At 35.2% G+C, this 27,654-nt stretch overlaps 1 protein-coding gene and 1 long non-coding RNA gene across 16 annotated transcripts; both read right to left on the reverse strand.

Annotated features, from left to right (window-relative positions):
* On the reverse strand, window positions 1–27,403 carry pax6b (paired box 6b). Of its 13 annotated transcripts, XM_084404179.1 has the most exons (14): window positions 27,252–27,398; window positions 13,842–13,978; window positions 11,075–11,144; window positions 10,836–10,889; window positions 8,099–8,229; window positions 7,778–7,816; window positions 7,473–7,688; window positions 7,031–7,196; window positions 4,273–4,431; window positions 4,108–4,190; window positions 3,864–4,014; window positions 2,721–2,833; window positions 2,368–2,509; window positions 1–1,591 (listed from the first exon to the last, which is right to left on the reverse strand). In XM_084404179.1, the coding sequence occupies exons 4-14, from the start codon at window positions 10,846–10,848 to the stop codon at window positions 1,506–1,508; spliced, it is 1,299 nt and encodes a 432-aa protein (XP_084260305.1). In that variant the 5' UTR covers window positions 10,849–10,889; window positions 11,075–11,144; window positions 13,842–13,978; window positions 27,252–27,398; the 3' UTR covers window positions 1–1,505. The 13 variants fall into 13 exon arrangements, with proteins under 13 accessions (XP_084260305.1, XP_084260301.1, XP_084260308.1 ...); XM_084404175.1 differs by lacking the exon at window positions 11,075–11,144 and having other exon boundaries at window positions 27,252–27,403; XM_084404182.1 differs by lacking the exon at window positions 7,778–7,816 and having other exon boundaries at window positions 27,252–27,402.
* LOC311287392 lies at window positions 17,746–25,295 on the reverse strand. Of its 3 annotated transcripts, none has more exons than XR_014626735.1 (10): window positions 25,194–25,295; window positions 24,556–24,611; window positions 24,254–24,335; window positions 23,910–24,032; window positions 22,925–22,978; window positions 19,760–20,425; window positions 19,332–19,485; window positions 18,877–18,948; window positions 18,345–18,423; window positions 17,746–17,857 (listed from the first exon to the last, which is right to left on the reverse strand). It is a non-coding gene; the product is annotated as an uncharacterized lncRNA (long non-coding RNA). The 3 variants fall into 3 exon arrangements; XR_014626736.1 differs by having other exon boundaries at window positions 23,910–24,035; XR_014626734.1 differs by lacking the exon at window positions 23,910–24,032.
* Window positions 27,404–27,654: the final 251 nt, after the last annotated feature.

Here is a 27,654-nt window from a genome sequence, read left to right on the forward strand (position 1 = left end):
CTGTACAAAATGTTTTAATAGTTTTCACAAAATACATTTAGAAAGCTTTTAAATAAAATTAAATTGAAATATCTGCAAGACAGGGTAGACCTTTTCGCTTTCCAAAGCATTGCTCTGACACTAAAACCATTACAAGTGTTCATGTTTCAGGTACACAACAAAAACGCAGAATTCAAGAGATGTCAACATGTTTTTTCAAACCACAAATGTTTGTCGATCATAAATAAAGGACTGCGTGATTAAGCCGCAGTCAGGTATACTTGAAGCCAGTGTACTAGAATGTAAAACGACGTTTTTTTTCCTTTACAAAATGTAGCAACACAAGACTAACAATAAAAAAAAGAGAGAAGATTAAGATTGTTGTGTAATAGATGAAATACAAAGGCTTTGGTCTGTTTTTACAATCAACAATGGTTTAAGTCTGATATGTACTTGTAAACAACTGCCAAACACTTACGTTTTTTTAAAAAACTCTGTCAAGCGTTTTTAATCATAATTATTGGAATTAAATATTTCTAGTCTCACAAAATTATTTGACCGTAGGACACTATAATACAGCTATACCTAATAGACAACTTGTACCTGACCTAAAGAAATGTTTGCCTTTTTTTTTTTTAACAATGCATGAAAATCTGTATAAAACAATTCGATTTATTTTTCTCGGGGCAATACAAATAACAATATATTTATGTTCCGCGATAATTCCAAGAGGGAAAACAAATACTCACAATTGGACAGTAGCAGAATGGATGAATGTTATGCTGATGCCAAAGTCTACCGTACTATAAAATCCCAATCATCTGACGTCACAATTATAAGTTATCAAGCGCGAACGGCCTCAGAATCAGTTAGTCAGTTATCTCCAAACCCTTATACATAATCATAAAGTACTCAGTAATTTACAAAATGGCTGTTGTTCCTTTAGCAGATACAATAGTGTCATCAACTGAAGCCGTTGTGGGTTGATTTGAGCCTCGTCCTTATAGCCGGCAACTCTCCCAAAGTGAAAATATCTAGTGGGCGCATGAATGGGCTCCTCCTCTTGGTGTGTTTCTGCTTCACTGGTTTGATATGGGCTTGTATGAAGTCTGATCCATAATCCTGATATTAGCTCAGTAGAAAACAGTCACAATATATTGTTCTGTTCTCCGCCATTTCAAATGGATGCGAGACCAACATATCTTTTGGCTGTTAAATTGTCTTTTCCTCTTTACATAGAAATGCCAATGTACAAATATAACAAAAAAAAAATGAAGTTCGAAAAACGTGGATGTAGCAGAGGTTTGTTGCGTTTTGTTCCGTTCAAGTCTCTCTAGCGTCCGTTTTTTCGTCCTAAAGGTAGTGCCGTGAAGTTTTTTTCCGACTGTGGAAAGAGACCACACGCCGTCTCGTCCTCGTCTTTGCTTGTGTGTGTCTGTCTGTGTGTTTGTGAAAATACTGCTGCAGAGGTCCAGGTTCTCTCTTAGTCTCTGTGTGGAAGTCAAAGGGCGAAGTAACTCTTTTCTTTACTGTAATCTTGACCAGTACTGAGACATGTCTGGCTCAGTTCCGGGAACTTGGACAGGGACAGATACTCCAGGGGAGATGAGTCCTAGAAATAGAGAGAGAATGTAGGTCAAAAACACGTTCCTTTGCAAACTTTAAGCTTTGGCGTTATGTGCGAATTTGTATGGATTGAGAAGGACAATGGATCATCACAAATGATTAGACATTGAAAAGGTCTTTTTTTAAAGTGTTAATGCTAAAAACAAAACAAAAATGTTACATAAATGGGTGCGGAACAAAGAAACACATATTTAGATACACAAAATCATGCATTTAAAAGTAAACAGAACAATCAGACAATACATACTCAAATGTGAACAAACTGGTAAAAGAGTGTATGCATATACGCTACCGTTCAAAAGTTTTTGAAAGTCTCGTATGCTCACCAAGGCTGCATTTATTTGATCAAAAATACAGTAGAAACAGTAATATTGTGAAATATTATTACAATTTCAAATATCAGTTTTCTATTTTAATATATTTTCAAATGTAATTTATTTCTGTGATGTCAAAGCTGAATTTTCGGCATCATTACTCCTGTCACATTATCCTATGCTGATTTGATGCTCAAGAAACATTAGTGTTATTATCAATGTTTTTGTGGAGACCATGATTCCTTGACAAATGGAAAGTTCAAAGGAACATTTATTTGAAATAGAAATGTTTTGTAACATTATAAACGTCTTTAATGCATCTTTGCTGGTATAAAAGTATTAATCTCTTTCAAAAACAAAAACCTTACTGACCCCAAACCTTTGAACGGTAGCATAAATGTGCTATAGGGTGAGTTTGTTAATCGCACAATGAACTTATTCTGCCTACCTGTTGAGGCGGTACCAGAAGTTGCCATTGTTTGGCTGTTCATGTGTGCCTGCATATGAGGGGGTGTGTATGTGTCGTAGCTTCGCCCATTCACAGACGGACTGGTGGGCAACATGCAGGAATAGGAAGATGTCTGGCTTGGCTATAAAAAACAAGAATATATGTATATAAATATATAGCTTTAGTTATATCTACAGGCACAACTGTAGTTTCTATAACACAGAGGAGTTTGGGTTAAACTTGAGTTTGACTTGGGTGATGGAATGAGAGACACTTAAGGAAGCATCACACACAGCACATTAATCCAGTTATCAAGGGTAGAGGAGGAAACGGTTGTTCGTGATGCTACTCACTTGCATAGGCAGGTTGTTAGACATTGTGAAGCTGGGCATCGGAGGCAAACCCGCGTACGTGTTGGTCAGAGCCGTGTCTGGGCGGCCCAGCATTGACCCTGCTGTGAAGGACACTGGGGAAAAAAGAAAAGGTTTCATTTTTTGTCATTGCTTTTGCCATTTTATTCATTTTTATTTTTTTTATATTGCTATTTTGGTTTATTTTTATTTCGGTTTTAGTTTTAATTTATTTCCAGTTAACAATTTTAGTGCTTCATCTTAAACTTAAAACCAAATTTTCGTTTTAGTTAAAGTTTTTTAAAGGTACACTAACTTTTTTTATTCAAAATTAACTAAATTTAGTAAATAAATCATCAATCCTTCTTCCAAAACTTGTTTTTGTCTTGATTGACTATGGTAAACCTGTTATGCGTGTTTATATTTTAGATATAGCGGGATGGTTTTTGCTGGAAATTGTGTGCATACATAATTCGCCCTTGCATGTCTCGTCATATTCATAATTACTTTGACGCGTGTATGGTGTGGGAGTGGCAGAGGATAGTTGTAACAATGAACGAGAAAGGTTGGCATAGAGCAGCAAAATCTCAAACCTCCGGGGAACGACAGAGAACGACAGCTCGTAATAAAACAAGAATCAACATTAGCTTGGCTTTTCAGAGATGGCGAGAACTGAGGGATTTGAAATATTGTAAAAGCGACGTGGAGATGTGTTTTTATTACTCAACAGGTGAGTAAGGTGATTGAACAGATAAATTGAACAGATAAATTGCCATATGTCGCTCTCTAACAGAGTTCATGGTAAAGCATTATGTGTTGTGAAGGGTCATTTCATTTGTTGTAGCGCTGTGCTGGAAGTACCGTGTCTATTAATGGGTATAGCTAATGTAACGTCTTTAGCTAGTCATCTTGAGATCCTTTCCATCTAAGCTGGTTATATCTCTTAAGCCTAGTAGTGAATGTTTTATGAGCAGTGGATAATCTCTCTCTGTTTAGTTAGGCGAAAGAACCATATTCATCCGCACAGTCACACACAGCCTAAGCTCAACCAAAACGATGTTCTTCTGCTAAATTCATGCAGTTTGGACTTGGTGTGAAGACATTATGCCTTATATGTAATCCTCAAGAATTTAGGTTGCCATTTACCAGGAGTGGTGGGTTGTGGCATTGCCTGGTAGACGCTCGAGTTGAAACTGCTACTGATGGGAATGTGACTGGAGGAATTGCTGGCTTGTCTTCGCTGGTTCCTCAGCTTCTCTTCCCTCCTCCATTTCGCTCTTCTGTTGGAGAACCATACCTGCAGGCACAGAGAAGGTCAGCATAGATAGTGATGGTGAACATGCATTAGTTATGGTATGGTATGAAAATTGAACTATTACCATATTCTCACCTGTATTCTAGCTTCTGGAAGGTCAATTTTTGCTGCAAGTCTTTCTCTTGCGAAAACATCTGGATAGTGGGTTCTTTCAAACTCTAAAACCGATGTGAAAACAAAGGTTATGCTTTGAACCTCAGCAGGATTATGGGAGACGTGATTCTTACACTTGATGCATACCTTTCTCCAGAGCTTCGATCTGCTCCTGAGTGAACGACGTTCTGTTCCTTTGCAGTTTTCGTTTCAATTGCAGCCGCATTTGAGTCTCGTCGGAGTCCTCGCCGTTTGAGCTGATGGAGTTAGTGTTCTCGCCACTGTTGTCCGGTTGCTGGCAACCGTCTGCAAAATAAAAAGGGTGAAAATTGTAGAAATATCACGCAAACCACTTTTTGCATTACCTTGAGTTGCATCAGTGTCATTTTTGTTTTATGTATATAATATAGCATTTAATAACATTTTGAATTAGCTTTTATTTTTATATATACATTTTTATTTGTAGCTTAAGTTTGAGTCATTTTGTTATGTGCATTTTGTTGTCATTTTTATTTTTTATTATTTTTTGTTTTTAATTTCTATATAGCTTTATTTTATATATATAAAAAAAACATTTATTTTAAATTTTCAGTCATTTTAGTACTTCAACTTCAACTTATTTATTAAAGATAGTTGTCAAAGCAACATTTCTAATCAAAGTATAAGTTTATTCAGTTTTAAGTTTTTCGTTCATTTTATTTTATTTTAGCCTTATTTTAATTAAGGTTTAGTAATAAAACTGAGTTGCATGTGAAATGAATTGAAAAAAAAAAATTGCAAAGTATTTATTTTATTTATTTTATTTATTTATTTATTATTGCAATGTAATACATTTATATTTTTATTGCATATATATATATATATATATAATTAAATTGTGTTATTCTGTATTTTATAATGTAGTATATTAAAAAAATACAAAATAACAAATTCATTTTATTATTAGTCATATTTTGTATGCATTCAAATCATTATTTATATATATATATATATATATATATATATATATATATATATATATATATGCATACAAAATATAAATTTAATTAAATAAAAATTATTTTGTATAATATAATACAATATTTCGGACTTATTTCAGATGGAAAATTAGCATTTGGTGTGAATACACCCCAAGACTTGAGGCAAGAATTGTCAGCATTATCTCCATAGTTCCGTAACAAAGTACCAAAAGAAACGCATTGAATCATCCTCAGGTTCCCTTGGATGTTTTCATACACAGCACATATAATGTATAGGGATTCTTAGTGCTATTCACCGTATGGGTGTCCAGGGACCTATTGAGGTGACCACCAACACTTGAATAGAGAGCTGCTTTTCTCAATGACACAATACCACCAGAAGAATGAGGGGAACCATTAAACTGTGCAGACAGAGATGGGCTGCCAGGCCTTTTTCGTCAGGCTCAAATTCTCCCGAGGGCACAATTGGAAAGGAACAACAAAAAGAGGCATGCAGTGCTCAGCATTGTATAACACAAGGATCTAGTCAACAGACCTTTCAGTTCAGTATGTTAACCTCTACACACCACTGTCATTAATCAAAGAACCCCAGGCCTGCCCTGTTAAACGCCAGTTAGGATTTATACGTTCAACAGGAGATGACCATTGAAAGACCTTTGCTTGCTTAGTTAGGATGGGTTGGACCAGAATCTCTCCAGGCTATTAAAGCAACAGTAAACGCGAAATGAAAATTGTCATTTCTAACCTGTATGCTGTTGTTTTAAAAGTATAAGAAAACATTCAATGTCAGTTCATAATAATGCCATTTAAGCTCCAAAAATAGTATACAGTCCATATACTTGTGCGAGTCTTCTGAACCTATACTAAGTCTTTAAAGCATAAAGACATGAGAGTGAGCATTTTCATTTTAAAGGTGTGTTATCCCTTTAAGCAACACAAATACATTAAAAGATCTCTTGCATTATTCTTATTTAATATCAATGCTATCAGATAGTGTTTGTGATACCGTGAATATCCACACGCAGGATTCATCAACCTGATTAGAAACTAACTATTCATCAACTAAACTTTTTATCATTGTCTCCTCTAACCAAAAGCCTGTGGATGTTCTTTCTCTCCCTCAAAAAAAAAAAAAACAACCTCTAATGAGCAATTACAGAGAGACCGAGCTGTGCCTGTCACAAATTCTTGCATGTGACAGAAACATCTTTTGTCCCGAGACACACAGTGCTTTTCTCTCACTCCCCATGGGGTGCAAATGATGTCGAGGGGGGAGGGGGCAGGTGGTACCGCATGGACACCTCCGCCGAAAACCCTGTTCCTAGTCACGCAGATCCAAGACCCAGACAGAAGCCGTATTGAGATGAGCGATTAATTAGCACTAACTTCTCAATTAATGAGTGGCCTTTTCTCATCCAAGCATGTCAATGGCACGCAATTCCAGATTCTGTATATTCATCTAATGCATCTCCGGATGGATTGACACACAGACCTAATGACTGCAAGAGATTTCCTACACTTTTTCAGGACAAATAAACGAATAAAATACTGCAGAATTTTTGTCAAGTTCAAAATAATGTAAAATATGTACATTCTTATATACTACATATAGATACACTGAATAGTATACTTTTTTTAATTTAATATTTTTAAATAATAATTGAATATAGAACGTATAATTTCAGTATGAATATTATAAGAAAATGGGATAAAAATAATATATATTACATTTTTATTAAAATATTTACATAAAATATTATTATTATTGTTATTATTTATATATATATCTATATCATATAGCATACTTTTTTTTTTTTTTTTTTTTTTTTGCTTCAGTTGTTTTGTTGTTGCTGTGCCTTTATGTTGTTGTTATTCTAATTTTGCTCATGACAGTGATGCTCTTATTACTTTTTAGACTGTCTCACCTTGATTTGGTTGTCCTGGCACAGACGTACCAGGGTACCATCCCGGGCGCGTGCCCCACGTGCCGGTCTGCCCGTTGAGCATTCTCAGCTTGTCGTACATGCCATCTGCACCCATCTGTTGCTTTTCGCTAGCCAGGTTGCGTAGGACTCGATTTATCGACGACACCTGAAAGGTATGAAGAAGGCAGTCAGTCAATTGCTGTTTTAATGCATCAGCCATAAAACGCCATTTTATTTCATTCTGTTCCATCATAGCTCCGTCCATAAATGCCATTTGTGTTTATACCCGTAAATTTGAGCATAAATGGATAAATGCGAAATAATTAGCAAAATTGCATTGCAATTGCAATACATGTATAAAAATGCATTCTTATTAAGAAATGTGGTGCATAATGACGTTTGCACAATCAAATGATGCAGATGAATCATAATTTGCACTTACGCTCGGTATGTTATCGTTGGTGCACACCCCCTCAGACAGTAGTCTGTCACGAATTTCCCAGGCAAAGATAGAGGGACACTCCCTCTTGTACTGTGCTATTTTCCCGACCACTTCAGGCGTCGCTACTCTCGGTTTGCTGCCTCCGATGGCTCGAGGTCGGATGGAGCCGGTCTCATAATATCTGCCCAGAATCTTGCTCACGCACCCGTTCGACACCTGAATGGACAGCAATATACACAATTCACATACATTATTTAAGACTAAATTGAAATAAAGTAATGTACTTCAAACAATTATACGCTTACGTTCTTATTGTCCAGTTGGACTTTTGCATCATCATGGGTCTATGAACACAGAAAATACGCCTTAAAATTGCTAGGATGATTTCATTACGTTTAAAAGTTTTGAGAGCTAATTAGTCACACTTTACATGAGTGTTTGCTTCAGCAATACAAATGGTTAGCATCTTGATTTTTTTTTTTTTTTTTTTTTTTTAAATGAAGTTATTGCTGTAATTAATTTTATTCAGCTGCACTATTTGTAACATGGACATTGTGTGACCATGATATGACTTATCACTAGGTCCCGTAAAGCTTGTTGGATGTACTAATGGGCTTCAGGGTCACCTGCAAAATCCTGGAGATGTCGCAGGGTCGCGCTCCGCTGTGAGCGAGTTCCACGATCTTCTGTCTGGTGGAGTCCGGTAACGGTCTGCCGTTCACAAAAACCCCGCCGAGCTGGTTGACGCCACTGTGACCTGTGGCACATGGAGACATAACAAATTGGCTCGTCTTTCCCCCTCGAAAACATTCCCTCAATGGGTGGTGTCCCATTGTCCAGAATAAAGCTCCACTTCTTGGAGCTTCTCTTTGATCAGCGTTGCTGACGACCCGAGTCAGATTAGAGAGTTTTTACATCGCAATGTCCATGTTATACAATATAACATGTCAGTGTAATCAATAACAAGAACTTTCTACAAAAGCATTGCACTTCAACAACTTGAGCCAGCAAAGGAAACTTTTTTTTTTTTTGAATGAATTCTAAAGTTTTTCTGACCATCATTAATAAGCTACGGCAAGTTGTGAATGCCTTTACACAGCTCATTGTGCCCTACAAATCAACACTGGAATGTCATGCACTAGACTCGAATCAATCAACAAACACACAGAATCGACTGATGAAATGACCTCTGAGTCTGAACATCTCCATTCAAGTGAACTGAAATTTTCATAATCAAATTGTCCTCAAGAGAACAGCTTTCCACAAGACCGTGCGTCAGTGTTTGGTAACTCTCATTCACACCAGACTAACAAATCCCTAATAAATAAGCACACACATCGCCATTGAGGAACAACAGAAAGAGAGCAATTATCGCAAAGCATACGGCAGCAGTGCTTTCCATTGGAGTGTCCATTTAAAAAAAAAGAAAAATTTCGATATTAGATACACTGCAAACACGAGCACTGTCTCAGAAGGATATGAAAAGCGCATGCATACCAGTTCTGTGTATTTTGATGCGACGTGAAAGTCCAGTGAAAAGTCAATTCAAAGCGAGCAACAAAAACAAAACGGAGGCGAATCCCTACGAAAAGCCTCCCCGGAGTGTGTGTGTGCTCTAGCTCTCTGCTCCTCTCTCGTCTGACTGCAGGAGCCCGAGCTCCTAAGCAATAAATAAGCTCCAAATATAGAAGAAGAAGAAGAGGGGGGAAAATATGATGAGCCTCTCTGACATTTGTCTTTAGAATAAAGCTAGCTGCACGTCAAGTTTGAGCTTAATTTCTGGAAATAGGCGGAGGTCGCCTCGGATCATGCATGGAAGGCTCATTGAAAAGATCAGCTGAAGTACTTGTGGCAGGACTGTCACTTTATATGACACTGCTCCGCTTTTGAAAAACGCATCGTCACGACAAATAGTAGCATGATAAAACGACCCTTTCTGTCTGCATTTGGATATCAGACAAAATTGGATTCTGCTCTCGTTGCCTTCAAGGGAGGCTTCCTTTTATTTCTAGCTACAGGAGCAACGCACGAGGACAGGGGCTTGCGTGTTTCTAAACATATTAAATCTGACAAAGCTTTCCTTTTTTTGAGTCCGTCGTACTGTTTGTAACAAACCCAACATCTGCTGGAGCATTGTGGGAAATGCAAGTGTCTAAATGTGAAATATACAGAGAGAAAAAAAGTGAAAGGAAGGTATTTCTTTCTGATCTGACCCTTTAAAATTCATTGGTGATTCAATCATACTGTGAAATACGTTTTAAATGCCACATCCAACCGGGCTAATTTTAATGAAGCACTGATACTGCACAACAAACGTGTGGTAATCTCTCCAAATCCAGTGGAATAATCCACTGCCATCCTCTCTGTCTTCAATAATTCCTGGATTAGTTGGATTTAATAGACTCTTGAACGTAAGGAGGAGATTCCATGAATCCGTTTGATTGATGTCACCATCACACAGAAACATGACCCGGCCTGTCATTTCACAGTTCAAAGGTTAAGTCTTAATAATCATATAATTCCCCATGGTGTAGGACTGTAGATCTGGCCTGGTGGCAGTCATAATGAGACTTGTATTTTATTGCTCCCCCTACTAATGGGGAAACATATGTTGTGAATTTTAAACATCAATCCTAAATCTCCAGGGCAAAATGAGTTTTAAAACAACAGTTTCTGGTGCATGAATACGAATTTCTCAATTTATCTTTCTATAGCCTACATAAATTCTAGCATTAATTATATGAGGTCTGTCTTTCTACGGAAATATTTTTACATATGACTGAACAATATGCGATTACATTACATAATCTCAGAGAACTAATCCAAGCATTTATCGTGTGTCAGACCCAAACGCAAGATCTAAGTGACACTGAGCCGTTTACAGGCTAACAGAACTCGTGTTTTTTCCCCCTCAAGCAAGCACAGAAAATCTTGAAATCAAATCCTGGAATCATCAAACTATTTCATGTGTCCCATTTCATGCATTAGCTGTTTCGGGAACTGTCTGTGGAAGTTGGCAAATTTTCTGCATTAATTCAGCCAGAGCTGCATTTATTTGTTACCAACTCGAGCAGAAATAAACATCTCCTCCCCCATCAGCCATTCATTAATGTAAGCTCGACATGTATGAAAAATGCAGTTTGTGTTCCTATGGCGTTTCCTTTAAATATTAACATCAAATCATATAATGCGCATTTTTAATGCGTCTTCATTTGACCATAAATCAGACTTTAGCACCTAGTATATAATTTCCCATCATGCACGGCAATTAAAGTTTAATCGTAAATGAAAAGAAAACAGTCAGCCGTTGGAGAAAAAAAATACAATAAAATACACGAGTGGCTTAATAAGAATTGCACTTACTGTTTTGCATCATGGACGCCACTCCTGATTCCCACGTGGGTTGGTTATGGTATTCTATTTATGACAAAGAAAATGTATAGGGTTAGTTGTGAAATCCAGATTTATTTCTTTTTTAATTGCAGTTTTGCAACAATTGCGGCGTTGCGTTTACGGCCGATGCATCTCAACGCACAAGGGGGTTAAATGATGAATATTTGGGAATAATCCTTTCTAGAGGAATTTCAGCTTTAAAAACTTGCCTGGTAACAGAAGTTGACTGTCCGTTTAAAAATTTAGCCCTTCATTTGCCTCTGACTATTTAGATCGTTCCTAGGATAGAGCAAAAGAGTAATATTAGTTCGAATGACTTGTATTGAGTCATGTTTTTAATATATAATAGAGATTTTTTTTTAATTGTACATGGCATTTTACGCAGCATTTTGCACCTGCCGCTTTATTTTATGGCACATCAAATAGAAGAAATTGATTTGAGGTATAGGCTATTCAATAGGCTCCTAAAAGTAAAATCTAATATATAGAATGGAAGAGTTCACGTCTCAATTTCTTGGTGGTCTGTAAAATATGTTCAACCTTCCTCTTTAGATCTTCCCGTCAAAAAGTGTACAGTGACACACGCTGTCTACTTCGCATCAGTGCTCTGAAAAGTGAGAACTGGAGGGGGTGAGAGGATCCTAACAAAGCCTGCTGGAGCTCAACAATGCGCCTCTTTTACCTTCTATACCCAAACCCAGCCATCACAACTCGGCCTCTGCAACTAGCAACACAACCTCCCACCAAACGTACCAATACTTGCCCGAATACAAAGAGCCGAGGGCACCCTGCCCCCCAAACGACCATACACACACACACACACACACACACACACACACACACACACAGCATCCACTGTCACTTTCCTGACGGCCATGACCCCGGTGCCCGAACCCCAATGCGTGTTTCTGTTTGTGAGGTTTGGGGAAATAGAAAAGTAATTTCGCGTTATAAATATCTGTAGGTGTTTGTGTAACGGGTGTGGGTTGTTAGGGGTTGTAAAAGGATGCAACAGCCCAGTAGGGTGCTCAATTGGGAAAAAACAATTGCAATAAAGGATCTATTCAGCGACATTGCTAAAAAGGGGCCCAGGGAAGGAAAGTCTTTCGTTTCATTTTCTCTCCCGACGCTGAAATAACAAAAACGGTGTGTCCGTTTCCATTCGCTCTCTTCCCAAGGTTGAAGAACTGAAAGTGTTTAAACATTTTAAATTTAATTGAAAAAGTGTTATAAACTTTAACATATCAGTAAATTTGTATTTATACAATCTACAAATTTGCATGTAAGTGTTCTAAAGTTTGATTTCCCCTAAAACATTTTGTGGAATTGTTTGTAAATAATAACTTTTTTGTTAATCTTTTAACTCTTATATTTTCATTTGATAATTTCCCCACCACACACAAGAAACTAATTAATATGTACATAATTAAATTGTCTAATTTTAATTAGTTTATATATATATATTCTTTTGTGCCGATTGCGGTTAAACTATTCAGTAGAATTACAAAAATGAGATGTCAGATTGGTATACTGTAGTTTTAAAAAATATATATTTTGGATTGTTGGTTATTAGTAATTTATTATGAGTTTAATGTTTTGTAATAGTTTTTGAGCAGTAAAGCATATTCTATTCTATTTATATATAGGTTGTCAGCTGTAATTTGCCTTCATAAGTGTGGATTTATTTTTTATTGTTTTGGTGCCGTAGGCCTATATCTATATTTATAAATAAATAAATCAAAAAGTTAGGCTACGTCGATTGGAAACTACAACCCGAAGGTAAATTCGAAATACCTTTACAGCCTTATTAGCTCTTAATCACAGCAAATGTTAATTGTTTTGTGCTCCTTTAATTCGCACTCGCTCCATGCATTGCGACTCTGCGTGTTCCCGTTAATGATTTATCTAACGTCCTATACAGGCTGTTGTTGTTGTTTATGAGGTTAATAGGATCTCATCTGCATTTGTTTCGTTTGTGTAATCCTTAACTACAATTGCTTTAATTAAACATGCTTATTCAGGAAACAGAGTTCTCCATAAACATCATTCACATGCAGACATGCATCTGTACGTGCACAAAAGCGCAGTGGGAAGTTTTGAAGGATCTGACATTAACATGCCCTAATCATCTTATACTGCCATCGATGGGGAAATCTTTTGTGTTTTTGTAGCTACATTTATTTAGTGAATGTTTAAGAGGACTTGAGCGTCCTACTCCTAATGCTCTATAAGTGGGCCTGGTGAATATTTGCTGGATGCTAAAATAAACGAGTCCGCTGTGGTGGTTTGTTTAAGGTTTTAAATTAGCCTAATAAAAATGTAATTATTTACCTAATAATTTTATTTATTACATTTCATTCGTGCAATGTACTGATGTTTACTTTTAGGCTGTATATGGTAACCCAAAAGTGGAAAGTCTTGACAGTGCATTAAATAAAAAATATTGAACTTTATTATCTCTCCTTTTTACCAATTACAGAAACTCTAAATACGAATATTCCTACCATGCAAATAATAATAATAAACAAGCAGGTCCTCGTGAGATTCTTTAAGAAGGCACTCGGCTGATGAATCATTCTGACACCTTTCCTCAACGGGTCAGTGCGTTCCCGTGCTCCGCAAAAAAAAAAAAAAAAAAAAAAACACTGTTCAGGCCTAATGTGACTTCGAACTCTTTCCTCTCACAGATAGCCTACATATTTACTTTCCATAAACAGAAGCGGTTTTCTGCCTAAAAAGTAGTCCGAAAAAATACAACATAATCTGAGAGTTCAGCTTTATTTAGTAGCCTAATTTAGTTTTACACTTAGCCTACAAACTATTAACAGCACGTTTTTATTTGTACGACTTGGGAAACACCCCTAACAATAATCTTGATGTCAATAAATAATAATAATAATAAGGTGTATCACTGCAGTAAAATAGTACTGGATCCCACACGAACAACTAACTTTTAGTTTCAGCATGCGCACTCACCTTTTTGAGGCATTCTGCTCCACCGCCTGAGCCCTTCCGAGCAAAATAGTGAAACTGGGAAAGAAACAATGGATCTCCAATAGTAATTTCTTAAAATATAGTTTTTTCCAGCGTCCCTTTATCTGGAAGGAAATTCCCTGCGAAGGAGACACAGATTGACAGTGAGCGGAGATGTCAGGACTGCTCAGGGATTGAGAGTGTGTGTGTGTGTGTGCTCGCATGTGTAGTGAGTGAGTGAGTGAGAGAGAGTGAGAAAGTGAAGGCGCATGGAGGGAGAGAGAGAGCTCGCGCGAGAGAGAAAGAGAGAGAGACGGAGTTGAACACACCTATCCTGATTGGTGATAGTACTGATGTATTTAGTCTGTCTGTTCCCAGTCGCAGCTCTTTACTGGCCCATTAGAGAGAAGCAGTGACCCTCTGCCATCACAGAACAGAAAACAGGCCACTTTTGAACCAACTAATCATTCCGCGCATGCAAATGCCGAGCGCCCCCTCTCAAACTCACTCAATATTGCTTTATGCAATGGTGTAGCATTCTGTTTCTGTTGGATGCACTGTTTAAATCTCACCACTGGGCTTGAGCTCACTCGGAAAATACATTTTAGTGTCTCTTTTGTCTTATGTATTTTCATTAGACTTATTTATTTAATTAAAACTTATTTAATTTTACATTACACTGTAAAAAAAATGTTGCTGCAATTAGTTATAAAAACTTACAATTTGTTGAGATAAATTAAATATCCAACCTAACTAAACTAAACTAAAGTTAACTAAACTTAATATTTTAAGTCAGTCACACGAATACGTACTTTTTTAAGTCGAAACATCACATTATTTCTTATTCTAATGTTGACATTTATTTAAATCATGTTTTGCAGTGCCTCGAAATGTGTGATAAGTAACTCGGCAGTTCACTTACTTAAATTATTAAGTAAATAAATTGAATGCTTAATTGAAATAAATAAGTTGTGAACTTGACAATTCCACGTTAGCCTACTTAATTTTTTCGATTAAGCATGAAGTTTATTTACTTAATAATTTTAAGGCAACGGGTTTCCTACATTTTTTAAAGTTAAGTCAACTGATCACTTTTTATTGAATATTTCAATGAAAAGAAATAGATTTTATACTATAATTGTTATAGCTATAATTGTTAGAAGACCTACTTAATTATTTGAACGTAATTATGTGCACATATGGACACTGTTGTTAAGTGTTACAGCAAAAATCTCTTTTATTGAATATTCCTGATTGATTGTTTGTTTGCTGCATGGGGCTTTTAAGTCCTGAGAGATCTGGCCCTCCATGACACTGATAAAAGAAAGCAACCTGTTGACAGCTGCGAATTCAAAAGGAGAACCTGTTTGCTCTGTGCATTAAGTGCACTTGCAAATGGTCCCTGGTGCAACTGGCTAAAACAAACGCAAACACTCTCCACGTGCTTTTGTTGACACTCACGCGCTTTTGCACCGTATCTGCGCGTGGAGGTTAGCCTACCTCAGTGTCCACGTGGCCCCCTAAATTGTTCACTGTTCACTAATTTTACAGCTCGTTAATCGGAGTCGCAAATAGTGATGACATCTGTTTACAACTTTCTGTTTGCAACAGCCCGCGACCAAGCGGTTTGGAGAATAGATGGATATATGCAAATAAAATATAAAATAAAAATATGCGGGACTTACTGGTCCCTGAGGTAGTTTGAATTTGTTGTAGCTCAAGATAATAAATATTAGGTTTTGAATTGTTGCTAATTTAAAGGCTTGTTGTAAAGCAACGGACCATTCTTTCCAAAGTAGGCTAGCATTATTGTATATCGACAAATCCAGTTTTAAAATTCTATATTCTTTTTGCGCTGCGTCTCGAACTCAGATCTGTTCCCATATTTGCCTAGTTTAGAAATCTACACTTATGCCTAAACTGTGCAAATAATTTATATTGTGAAGTACTGTTTTCAGTAAATAAAGGCTATATATATATATATATATATATATATATATATATATATATATGTAAAAAATAAGTTGCTGCCTTAAATTTTTAGGTAAAGTCAGCTTGGATGTTTAAGTCATTTCAACTTAAATGAGGCTATATTAAACTGACTTAAAAAAATTTAGTTGAAGCTTGAATAATTTAGTTTTTAAAAAGTTGACGATTGCTTAACTTACTTTTTTTTAACTTATTGAGCATATATTTTTTTACATTACAGCTAGCAACTCCTCCGCACCCGTATTCAGCTGTCGTAGCACGAGTCCCGAGTCTATGGGAGCCGGTTAAGAGCTGATGGGATTTTACAAAGAAAAGAAAAAATATATAGGCCTATACGATGGCCATTGCATTGACTTCCCGGCGTATGCAAAGTTAGGAAAAAGCCAACGCTCATCACTAGGAGGTGAATAAGAGCTCCTGAGAACCAATGCGTTCCTGACTGTGTCACAAAAAGCCAGGAGACAAACGACGCTGCCAAGGAGTTAAAAAAGGCCTAATGGGAACGGATAATGGACAGCACTGTCCCATATCGGCCTTGCAGAGTTTCTCTCTTAGCCTACTACTGCAAATGTTTCCACAAATGAGCTCTTCTTATCTGTTTCAGCCTCTGATGACAATAACGCACCTTAATATGTTCGTTTTTATTTCAAATGTATTATAAAGAAGCAAAAAACACTGCACTGCATACTAACCCGACAAATAGAAAGCCCTATAAGCTTAGTAATTGTGCCGTGGCTGTTGATTTGTCATTTAGATCAGTTGTAAATCCTCTCCGTGTTAATGAGGTGTATTTAGGAAGTGGTCTGATTCAGGGCGCATCATCAGCCTCCAGGCCATACAACCCCTCCGCATCACACTGACCCCACAGATAGCAATTCTACACGCAAAGCAATTAGCCCAATTGAGATTAGTAACTGCTAATACGAAGTCGTGAAAAGTAATCCCTAATCTCGTATAGCCGTTTCGCTCTTGGGCAAAGTGGTCACTGTGTCTTCTGTAGGAAACTTTTTAGAAAAGGAGAACGAGGGGAGGGAATGGGACTGACGTCATACTTCAGGAGAACACAAAAGAGTGAATCGATAAGAATAAAAAAAGTCACGAACGGGCTGACAGATTGTTTTATAAATCAATTGGTTATACAGTTTGGGAACCAAATAAATTTACTTACCACCTACGTTTTTTAGTTTTAGTAAAGATTTAGTTATTTATGTTGTTTACTTTCTTTTATTGTTCCCAGCCGGCATTTCAACGTTGATTCACCGTTGAAACAACGTCAGGTACCTTGGTTGAATCAACGGTGAATTACCTTTCGATTTTGCAAAACGGATCAACGTTGATATTGTGACGTCGTTTCACCGCGGAAAAACAACGTTGATTCACTGTTGAAATCGCGACGTCGTTTCACTCTTACCTTTCGGGTTATGGTCTTCTGTCGACGTTGAATCAACGTTGAATTACCTTTCGATTTTGCAAATTGAATCAACGTTGATATTGTGACGTTGTTTCACCGTCTTACCGTTCATCATGCGAAAATACAATTGTACATTCAATTACAAACTAGTTTGCAGTTGGAACATGAGTCATCATTACAATGCTGACTGAATTTGTGATTAACTGTCCATACTGTACAATAAAAAGTGTTAACTGTCAAATGACTGGCGGCAATGGCTTAATTAAACACATTAAATAATGAGTTAACACATGCTCAAGATTGTAAAAAGTTTTATTCTGAAAAAACAAGTCTAAAAATACAAAAAGAAAAACCATCTCAAACTTTAAATTGCAGCGTTTTCAAAGTAATGTTAAAAGAAGTAAACATCTAAATGGAATATTTAAAGACGGTTTTTGTTCAATTACAGTAACCCTTAAATTAAACATTTAATATTTAAAGTGTACAGTAAAAAAATTCCGTTTTTAAATTCTCAATAAAATGTGACAGCCTTGTGCAGTGCTCCGACAGCGTCCCAGCTCGAGGTCCATTCCGATGCCATCACTTCCTCTTCACTTCGTGCCCGCTGTCTGCTACTATCCTATAAATAAAAGCAAAAACACTGAATACACAATAAATCATGTACAAGATTTTCACTTTACAGGTCAATTTGTTGGGTGGAAAACAAAGTATACAACACTATCCATTCTAAAACACATATTTTATGTATTCAGATGTACATTTACACAAGAAATTCTTCAGAGCCCCAAGGTGGAATTGTAAAAAATGTACTATTACTCCATGTGTCAGTTACGGTTACTATAATCATAAGGTCATGATTTCATCCTTAAACCAGATGAAGAAATCAACAAATTGTGGTGTTGAGCTGAGAGGGTTGAGGTCTGTTGTTCTTTATATCTTTCAATGTAGGTTTATATTGTTTCAACAATTATATATTTCTGATAATATTTGTGGAGAACATTACACTGTTTTAATTCAGAATCCTAACCATACATTGTACTAATTAAAAGTAATTTATTAAATCAAGTAAAATAAAAAAATAACACAAAAGGCCAATGAATCTGTACCAGAAGTGATAGTGCAATGTAGCAGCTAAAGAATAATCCTCCACCAAATTGCCAGTAATCATCTGGATCCTTTGCGAATCTGAAGGGGGGAAAGAAGAAATTATTGTACTTAATTATTATAGTCCATAAAAAGCAGTTTTTTTCTGTTTGTTTTTTACCATTCCTTTAAACAATCTTAAAAATTTATTTAAATTGTAAAAACGTTTGCCATTATAACATTCACACAACATGAACTGAGTTGTCATCTTTGAAACTGTTAGTATTAGCCTACATAATTAAAAATGTAAACATACACTTAAAGCATGGCAATCCCATCAGAAATGTGTATCATAGCAAGGGAAGCACACACAAAAAAGCCAAATGGTACACCAAAATCAAACCATCAAATAATTTTACCTGCAGCCGTATTTATCCTATTTTTTTATCCTACTTTCTATCAGTAACGTTAAATGTCTTATTTTAAAGATGAAAATCATACTTAATACTATTAATCCCAGTGTAGGTTTTCGAACAGTGGGTAAAATTGACTTACTGTAGTTGGTGAATGGGTCTTTCTGTTGGGTGTTCTCCCCCGATAAATAATTTTATTTCAATGCTGCTTGATCTAAAAAAAAATGTAAACAAATATATTTTCAATATCGTTATCAGTGTTTGAAGAGGTTATGTAAACTGAATAAATGACGGTTTTACCACTTTACTCATTCCCACACTTTTTGTTACCTCTCATGCGTTTTTAAACTAATGTTAGCTGACAACATTAAACACATAAGTTAACGTTACCAACAGCAAAACACAGCAATGTCAGATGGTACTAAGTTAACTTACATTGAAATACATGCTAATATCGCTACGCTAATGGTGAAGCAGTACAAAAACACACACACACACACACACACACACACACACACACACACACACACACACAGAGGTAACTTATTTATTTTATGAGGTTGCAAAAAACGTGTATGTTTGTCTAGAATAGCCTACCTCAAGTTCGAGTTCCTATGCTTCCTATGACGCTTCCTACGAACTCTCAGTTGTCTTCCACCATCTCGTCTATTTCCACAACCTGCACGGCTGAAATCCGAATCCACTGTTCAAGTGAGTGATGAGCTTTCGAGATATAATCAACCTATAAATCCTGCAAAGTACAAAGACACAGTTTTTCCTCACAAAGAAAAAACAGTCAGGTAAACCACAATGGTCGAGAAGGTTTTTTTTGGGGGGGTTTTTACACAAAGTAGGCTATTGCTTTTGTCCTTATTTATATTTGCTGCTATATGCATGTATAATAGGTAGTGGGTTAAAATGAGATTTTTGCTTAAAAATAACTTGCATGCCTAAAGTTGTTGAGCCCCTGAACCATTTAGCATTAATAAGTAAACAAGTATAGATATACATGCATGCATAAATACCTTTAAGTGGAACGAATAACTCTGCTGTATGGTGTCAGTCTCATTTCTGGCAAATACCTCAAAATAGACCTATAGAGAAATAAAATGAATCAATAAAATGTATTGTTGACCACAATATCTGTTAGCATAATAGTTCAAACAATTATTATAACTACAAGCAATGTAACATTATATTTGTAGCCTACCTCATTTAGTTGATTATTTACCCTATAGAACTTTTCTCACTGAAACAGCCTGGGGTAATTTAAAAATGTTTAAACCTTAAATATTTCAGTAAAAAGCCAAGAGTGTTATACTGTAATATTACATATTAATATTTTTCATATAATTTCAATTAACATATAATATACTTATAATTAATTTAACAACTCAAAGTATACACAATTTATCCGTATTTTAACAATTGAGAAACATGATGGCCTATACAGATTAATTACAGATATTAGATACACAGATTATTACCTAAACTATATAACAATACTATATACTATATAATAATAACTGTAATTAATTTAGATTGACACAAAAAAATTAACAATTAAATAACAGATGATCTTCTGCCACTGCCACCATCTCTGTCTGGAGCGTAACGCAACCATTTTTTGACTGCCTCAGAAAAGTCTACCTTGGAAGCCTCTTTACCTTGTGCTGTACTTCTCAATGCACCTGAAAACATTAGGAACAAAATTAAAGAGTAGCGCTTTGACTTTTGCCTTTTCTTTTTGTTGATCAAAGATGAGTTTTAAGAGATAAAATTAGGGCTGTGACGGTATGGGATTTTTTCTTACCGCGGTGAAGAAGCAACAAATCTCGCGGTTTGGAACCGATACATTATTCGTGTCAAAATGACATATAAACATCTTTTCCTATTCTATTTTGCCTGGAAACGCTTCCTAAACGCGTGCCTATTTTGTTAATAATTATTACCTAGACAAAGTCAAAACACATCTAACAGATTTATAGTAATAGTTTTTATTTTATTTATTATTAATTAATTTTAATAAAAAATATTAATTTATAATAAAATATAAAAGTTTTTTTTATTACTATTATTTTGCTTTTTGTTTGTTTTCCTTTAACACTATGGACCGGGATTCTGTGTCCTTAATAAAGATTGAATGAATAACAGAACAATGTTTATTTTTTACATTGTGTTCATGTATATATATATATATTTTTTTTTTTTATTAACAAAATGTAAATTTTCGTCTTTATAACAGAAGATACAATACAAAAATCTTCAAGATAGCCAACAGCCTACAATCTTCAAATGTTTAACGGATTGTCACCTTATAAACAGTCCTTTGTATGGTGGAATAAGCAATGCTATATTGAAATATATGGTTATCATCTTAATTTAAACTTTATTTTATTAGTTCATTAACTATGCCAACTCAACTAATGTAATGTAAAGAGCTGGATACTAATTACTAATTAAATAATGTCAACAATTAAATGTAGGTTATTGATAAGAGTTGCCATAGACTAAAGATTTTTTCTAGACTAGTAGTCATTCATTTAAGCAATTAATCGCACGTTTATATTCAATCCTTGTTAGGCTATAGCCTATATTCCGTGCTCAAGCGCATACATAAATATTGCTGCAAAGCACCGGCAAAAGCAGGCTATAGGCTATTGATAATAAATTTGTCTGAAAAAATAACGAAGCAGTTTAATTGTTTATTAATAAACTAGTGTTTTCTAAATCAGTGTCGACTGCAAACATCTCCATACATCTCCGCTATAAAGTAGATGCACCTTTTATCGGACAGGATTACATCATCAGATAGCCTAGTACCGTACGTATTTCCTTTCGATTGGATTTTTTTCGTTGGTGAACATTTCAAGCTTTTTAGATATATTTCTCATGTGAGGCTAGTGATACGCTGTTTTTTCAGTTCATTTTTGAGATGCGCGCCAATTCACAGAGATCATGAAAGCGCGTCCTTTTATTTTACAAAAGCACAACGTTTTCTTGTTGTTGTGGGTTTACACAAATAAAAGTAGTTGCGACTGATGTATTATTCTTTTCTGTATGAGCAGAAATGATGGAGTATTTTAAGTTGTTTCCGCACTGTTGATAGGAAAATGCGAGTGATGGCACCGGCGCCTCCATGTCATGCATTGCGCGCTCCACACTCCGCACAAACACTTGGATATGCGCTTAATAATAGCAAACATTTATCTAGGTTAACGTTAGGGCGAGCGGCCATGCCAGACGGTTAAGTCCTCTTCATGTTTAACAAATTAAATCGTGAATTTTCTACGGCGAGTAGCATAAGCGCTGTGTGGGCTGGGCGGCTGAAACACGACACTAGAGAAAGCTGGTGTTTTTCTTTAAATAAATTAGTTTAGGATTTAAAATAAATATTGTTTGTGGGCTAATTAATGCCACAATAATTTGTTTATTTTATAGGCTACTTAATTTACGTAATTAAATTGCGTTCATATTCTGGACTCATCTGTTTTTCTGTAGGATAGTATGGTTAGAATTTGATCTTATAACATGTCCATTAGGGGCTGCTATATCAGCTTTTTGAACGTAGATGTAGGCCTATGATAGTCATGATAGGCTTAGGCTATATCAATTTTATGTGGATAAAGGCATATTTTGTACATAAAATTGATAGCAATAGCGGAAATAATATGTGGCAGCAATGTGGCACTCTGACGACACCCAAGTCGACGAAATAGTTAGTGAGGTAACAGCGCTGGAGCAGATCCTCCTCCAGGTATGTTTATGCATTTCTGAAAACAAATTATGAAGCTTTTTTCCCGTCATATTTTATTAAATCTATTATTGAGGCCTTTACATTTATGTTCTTTCACTTTGAAGTCATAATATAATTTTAGTTAATGTTGAAACAAATTAAATTACTGTTCCAGGAAGATATCATACTTTATTTCTCCAAATAATGCTGCCACAACTGCAGTAAAATTAAGATAAACAAAGTCTTAAAATGAGTAAAGTAATTATACAATAAAGATTTGTTTTGAGTGCGGAGCGATTTAATAAAGCTCGACAAGTCTAAAAAACCTCCGCTGATGTAATTGCCTCTACAAATAAAGTAAATAAGTAAATAAATATATTAATACTTTATTTGTATTAAGAGAGAGAAACTATACTAGTTCACCCTGCATTTATATTATAAACTTCTTAGATACCTTTAGAGTTGCTGTATCTTGTTCAGGTTTCATCTGATTATTCTCAGTTATCATCTGAAAAAAGGAAAGAAGAGCAAATAAAAAAAATATAAAAGACAAATAAATACTAATTTTAGTATTACTTATTGAAAGCCAATTTCAACAGAGGTTGTTATTTTTACCAACTTCTTCAATGATTATATTTAATCTAACAAGCACAAATAGTTTTCGATATCGGTATTAGCCACAATGAGTTGTGAATTATGGGTTATCAGTATCGATCCTAATATTCCATTATGTGTGTCCCGGTAAAACTAGTGTCCTCATAGACCAGGATTCTGTCAAACTAACACAACACACTGAGATTCTGTAGTCAAGTTAAACATCAGGAACATGTACTTATGATGTCCTCATAAAACGGTGTCCTCATAAAACAGGTGCAAGACACACACAACCTGACACACTGTAATAAACAAGCATGTTATGTGATGCATTAAAGCCATGAACATATTGTTTTATCATTCATACTTATCTGTGGTAGAGATATTGCAGTATAGGCCTCTGTGAAGTCAGGCTATGACAGGACTATGCCATGTTATTTTACAGTTGATTACTCAATTTCTGTACCTAAATTAGACTTACGTGGATTATTTTTATTTTACATCTTTGTTACTTTTTTTTTTACCTATTCTTGCAATTTATTATTTTCTGTGCAGAAACCCCTACAAAATCACACCAATCATTCTAGAATGATTAATTATTTCCCAAATACAGCTATTTAAGTAATTTGGTGAAATAGTTTTTCATATTGCATTATATTGCAGAAAAAATGAAATACTGCAATATCAGTTTTTTGCAATATTGTGCAGGTCTATTACCGTGGGTAATTTTTAACCTTTAATATTACCTTTTAATAATAAAACAAGTAAAATCATCACTTTAAATAACACATAATGTTTCTGCTTTATTAAACAGTGTCACTTAAGCATGGAAACACTGAACTCACCTTTATAATGATTGCTAAATCTGCCCTGGAGCTCATCTTTGTCTTTCTCCTGAAGTGTAAAATGTATGTCCTCCTCCAGAGGCACATGAGATAATGCCTCACTTCAGGCATTATCTCATGTGTCTGCTGTCATAGAAAAAGGCCCTCAATTATCCTGACCATTGCATTTCTTTTGACATATTATTCAACAAGCTTAAACTTAAGACATAAACTGTGTTTAAGTGAAAATAAGTATGAGTATTGTTTCAGTACCCATGCCTACATAATGGGTGTGTTCATATGGATGAAAGCCTGTTGTGTTCGGTCTCTTGATTTGTGATAGTGGCAGCTATTGTGAAACTCACCTTCTTCATCTACTGAGTGTGGATGGCATCAAGGTCTTGTCCTGAAGAATCACAGGGCCAAACGCTACGGATTATATCTCATCTGATAACAAGAGCACAGCCATAAGTTTAAGAACTCTAATGATATCTTTACCCCCTGATATTGCATTGGGGATATCAATTCAAACATACTTATGAGTATACTCATACTTATAAGCTGGCCAGATATCTGTGAAAAATAACTTACGTGCCTGAACCACATTTAGCATTTAAAAGTAAAAAGAATTTCAGTATCAGTAAAAAAATGTATACAAAATAAATACCCCTGAGTTGGACAGTATGGTGTCTGTCTCATTGGCCAACATAATTCAAACCAGACCTAGAGAAATAAAACAGAGCCAACAATGTTACATGGGATTTACAATAGAACATCTACAAACTAGAGCAGAGCTTATTTTATATATAGCCTATAACGTTATAATTCTTTAGATAATGTATTGTGAAATAAATGCATATGAAATTAGTATCACGATTAATCAATAGAGGGTTTTTTTTTTCTGTTGCTCCTGAAATCACCTTTTTTTTAAATCACTAATTTGTAAGTGATGTCACTGATTAACAGTACAGTGCAGTATTTTAGGCTAAATAAATTAGCTTACTTCCTATCACCCATTGTTGACAAATTACCAGCAAAACAAATCAAAAACTGTTATCTACACAAAGATAAGGTTAAAACCCCAAACTTTCATAAACAAGAGCTCCAGTCTATAAGGTTAGTTAGCCTTAACTTAACGTAAGTTAGCAGCTAAGTGAAAATGGTTGAGATGCTAACGGACTTTTTTGAAGACACAAAACCATTTATATAAAGTAAATATTCAACAGAAGCGTGTCAATTACACGCAATAAAGGTGTCAGGGACGTTTGTATGTATTATTTGTGGGAATTTGTTGACTAAACTCACCTGAAAGCAGTGAAAACAACAGCGAGAGACGGGAGTTCTGCTGTTTGTCAGTTGATGACGTTTCCTCGTTTCCATCTGCTCTCGCGCAGCGCGCTCGCTCCAGTGTTTGAATGCGACTCGAATGTTCACGCGCACGCGGATTAAAACACTTCAAAGTCACGCAGTATTTAAATAAACATCTAGAATTAAAACATATAACATCATTTAAAATACCATTAATATTAAATCATGAATTTTAAACTCATTGTGTAGTTCTATGACCCATTCATGAATTAGCCTATTAAAAGTTTTTTATTTTATTTTTGAAAAATTCAATTTATATTTATAATGATACCTTGCGTTACAATACTAATAATTGCGTTATATAACTAAATGGCAATTTAAAAAAAAAAATAATATCTGGGTTCCAATAATTAACTAGTGTATATTATAATCAACTTCGTCTATATTAACTTATTGTTTGTGTGTGTGAATTATTATTATTATTATTATTATTATACTAAATTATTTATATATATATATATATATATATATATATATATATATATATATATATATATCAGTAACACTTGATTTCTCTGAAAGCCTGTAGAAAGTTTGTGCACCTCAAATTTGGCTTGTTTTCGGCTGCTGTGAACGGTTTGCGTGCTTTATCAATTTATTAATCTCAACTCGTTTACATATCCCTTATGCTGAATTCCTGCAACTCAGTTAATCAAAAATAACCAGTTCTGGGAACGTTGCTGACATGTTTAGAAAAAAGGTGCTATGTTTTAGCAAACAAGACAGTGATTCAGGTAAGATAAAGTTAGATTTGGTGATGTAGGCCTAAACACCCAACTCAGAAACCAAAAAAAAATGAAAGCTGTCACTTGAGATTCCTTGCCTACTGCTCTCAGAAATCGCAGAATTTAAAGTTATAGTAGGCTACTGTGCACACACAGAGACATAAAAGAAAGAAATTTCATAACAGAAAATTGTTTTCCTGTTTGATCATTCTGCATACAGCAGACTTAAACCTTGACAACAGATCACATTTATTTCATAAGATGAATTACTGAGATGAGGTTCATGATAAAAAATGCAAAATGATAATAAAATAATAATGATCTTAATAATAATTTAAAATGCTGAAATTATTTATTCTGTATACATTAATTTCAACATATATCTTTAAAAAAAAATCAAAGTTGATTTATGAGTGTTTTTATTACCCTTTTTCAACCATTTAGCATTAAACATTATTTCAACGTAGTTTCAACATTGAAACAACAACTGTCATTTTTTCAACCTTATTTCAACGTTGAAGGTTGGTCATGTACCAGTTGGTTTTCAACCATTTAGCATTAAACGCTATATCAACGTTGTTTCAACGTTGAAATGACAACTGACATTATTTCAACCATATTTCAACGTTGAAGGTTTGTCATGTACCAGTTGGTTTTCAACCATTTAGCATTAAACGTTATATCAACGTTGTTTCAACGTTGAAATGACAACTGACATTATTTCAACCATATTTCAACGTTGAAGGTCGGTCATGTGCCGGCTGGGTTGTTTATTATTTTATAATAATAACAATATCTTGTTTAACGTACAATATTAATAGAAAAGGCACCTCCGATTTCACAATTATTATTATTATAATTAGGAAAGAAGAATGTTTAGCGAACAAATTAATTCTAATTGCTGTATCAAAAATGGAGACCTAGTTTCACATGTTCTTTCACTTAGCCTACTTAATTATGTTCCCTGTCGTTCCAAAAACTGTTCTTAAAATGGAAAGGTGATTTTAACGTAATAAAAACTTATTTTGTGTTGATGTAACGTACTATATCTGCACTGATGAATTGACGTAATTCATCACATGTTATGAAAATGTATGAAAATAACAATTTCAAAAGCAGAAATATGTAAGCCTATGTCTACTTTGACATAAACCGAAGGAAATGCGCATGTTAAAGATAGGATAATCAGATGTATTTTCCTAATGAAGATATGCCGTGCATTTGCTTTACTGAGGATGGTGGGAAAAACATGCAGTATTTCTTAACTTACCGGGATATTTCTGACTTCTGATCAATATCCTGCAGTTTCAAGCCCTTGCGATTGAATAAATTAAAACGATCTCATGAGTCCAGACCGTGTTGTCACGTTTGAATCCCGTTTGGAGTGGAAATGTCAGTGAAAAGGAAAAAACGGTGTAACCCTCACTCACTGTAAACTTTCTCTTAATATCAGCCTCAGCTCGTCAGCGATTGGTCAGATGACGCGCTACGTCACGCTGGAAAATAGTTCTCATACAGCCATGCATGCAACATATCAGGGGAACTCCATGCTCTCACATTAGCCTCGATTTTCAAGACGTGTCTGGCGTGATTATTGCCCTATATTTCAAGTGAAGAATTAGGAGAATTATGCTTCTGTTTCTGTCTTGGTGTTTCCTAAAGAAGGGAATTTC

Source organism: Rutilus rutilus (assembly GCF_951802725.1).
Source record: "Rutilus rutilus genome assembly, chromosome: 3".
NCBI lineage: Eukaryota > Metazoa > Chordata > Actinopteri > Cypriniformes > Leuciscidae > Rutilus > Rutilus rutilus.

Excerpts from the sequence above, each read along its gene's own strand:
- pax6b (XM_084404175.1), bottom strand. Across the intron at positions 4,432-7,030 it reads GCCAGGACAACCAAATCAAG|ACGGTTGCCAGCAACCGGAC; the intron begins GTGAGACAGTCT and ends TTTATTTTGCAG. Across the intron at positions 4,191-4,272 it reads GATCGAAGCTCTGGAGAAAG|AGTTTGAAAGAACCCACTAT; the intron begins GTATGCATCAAG and ends CATCGGTTTTAG.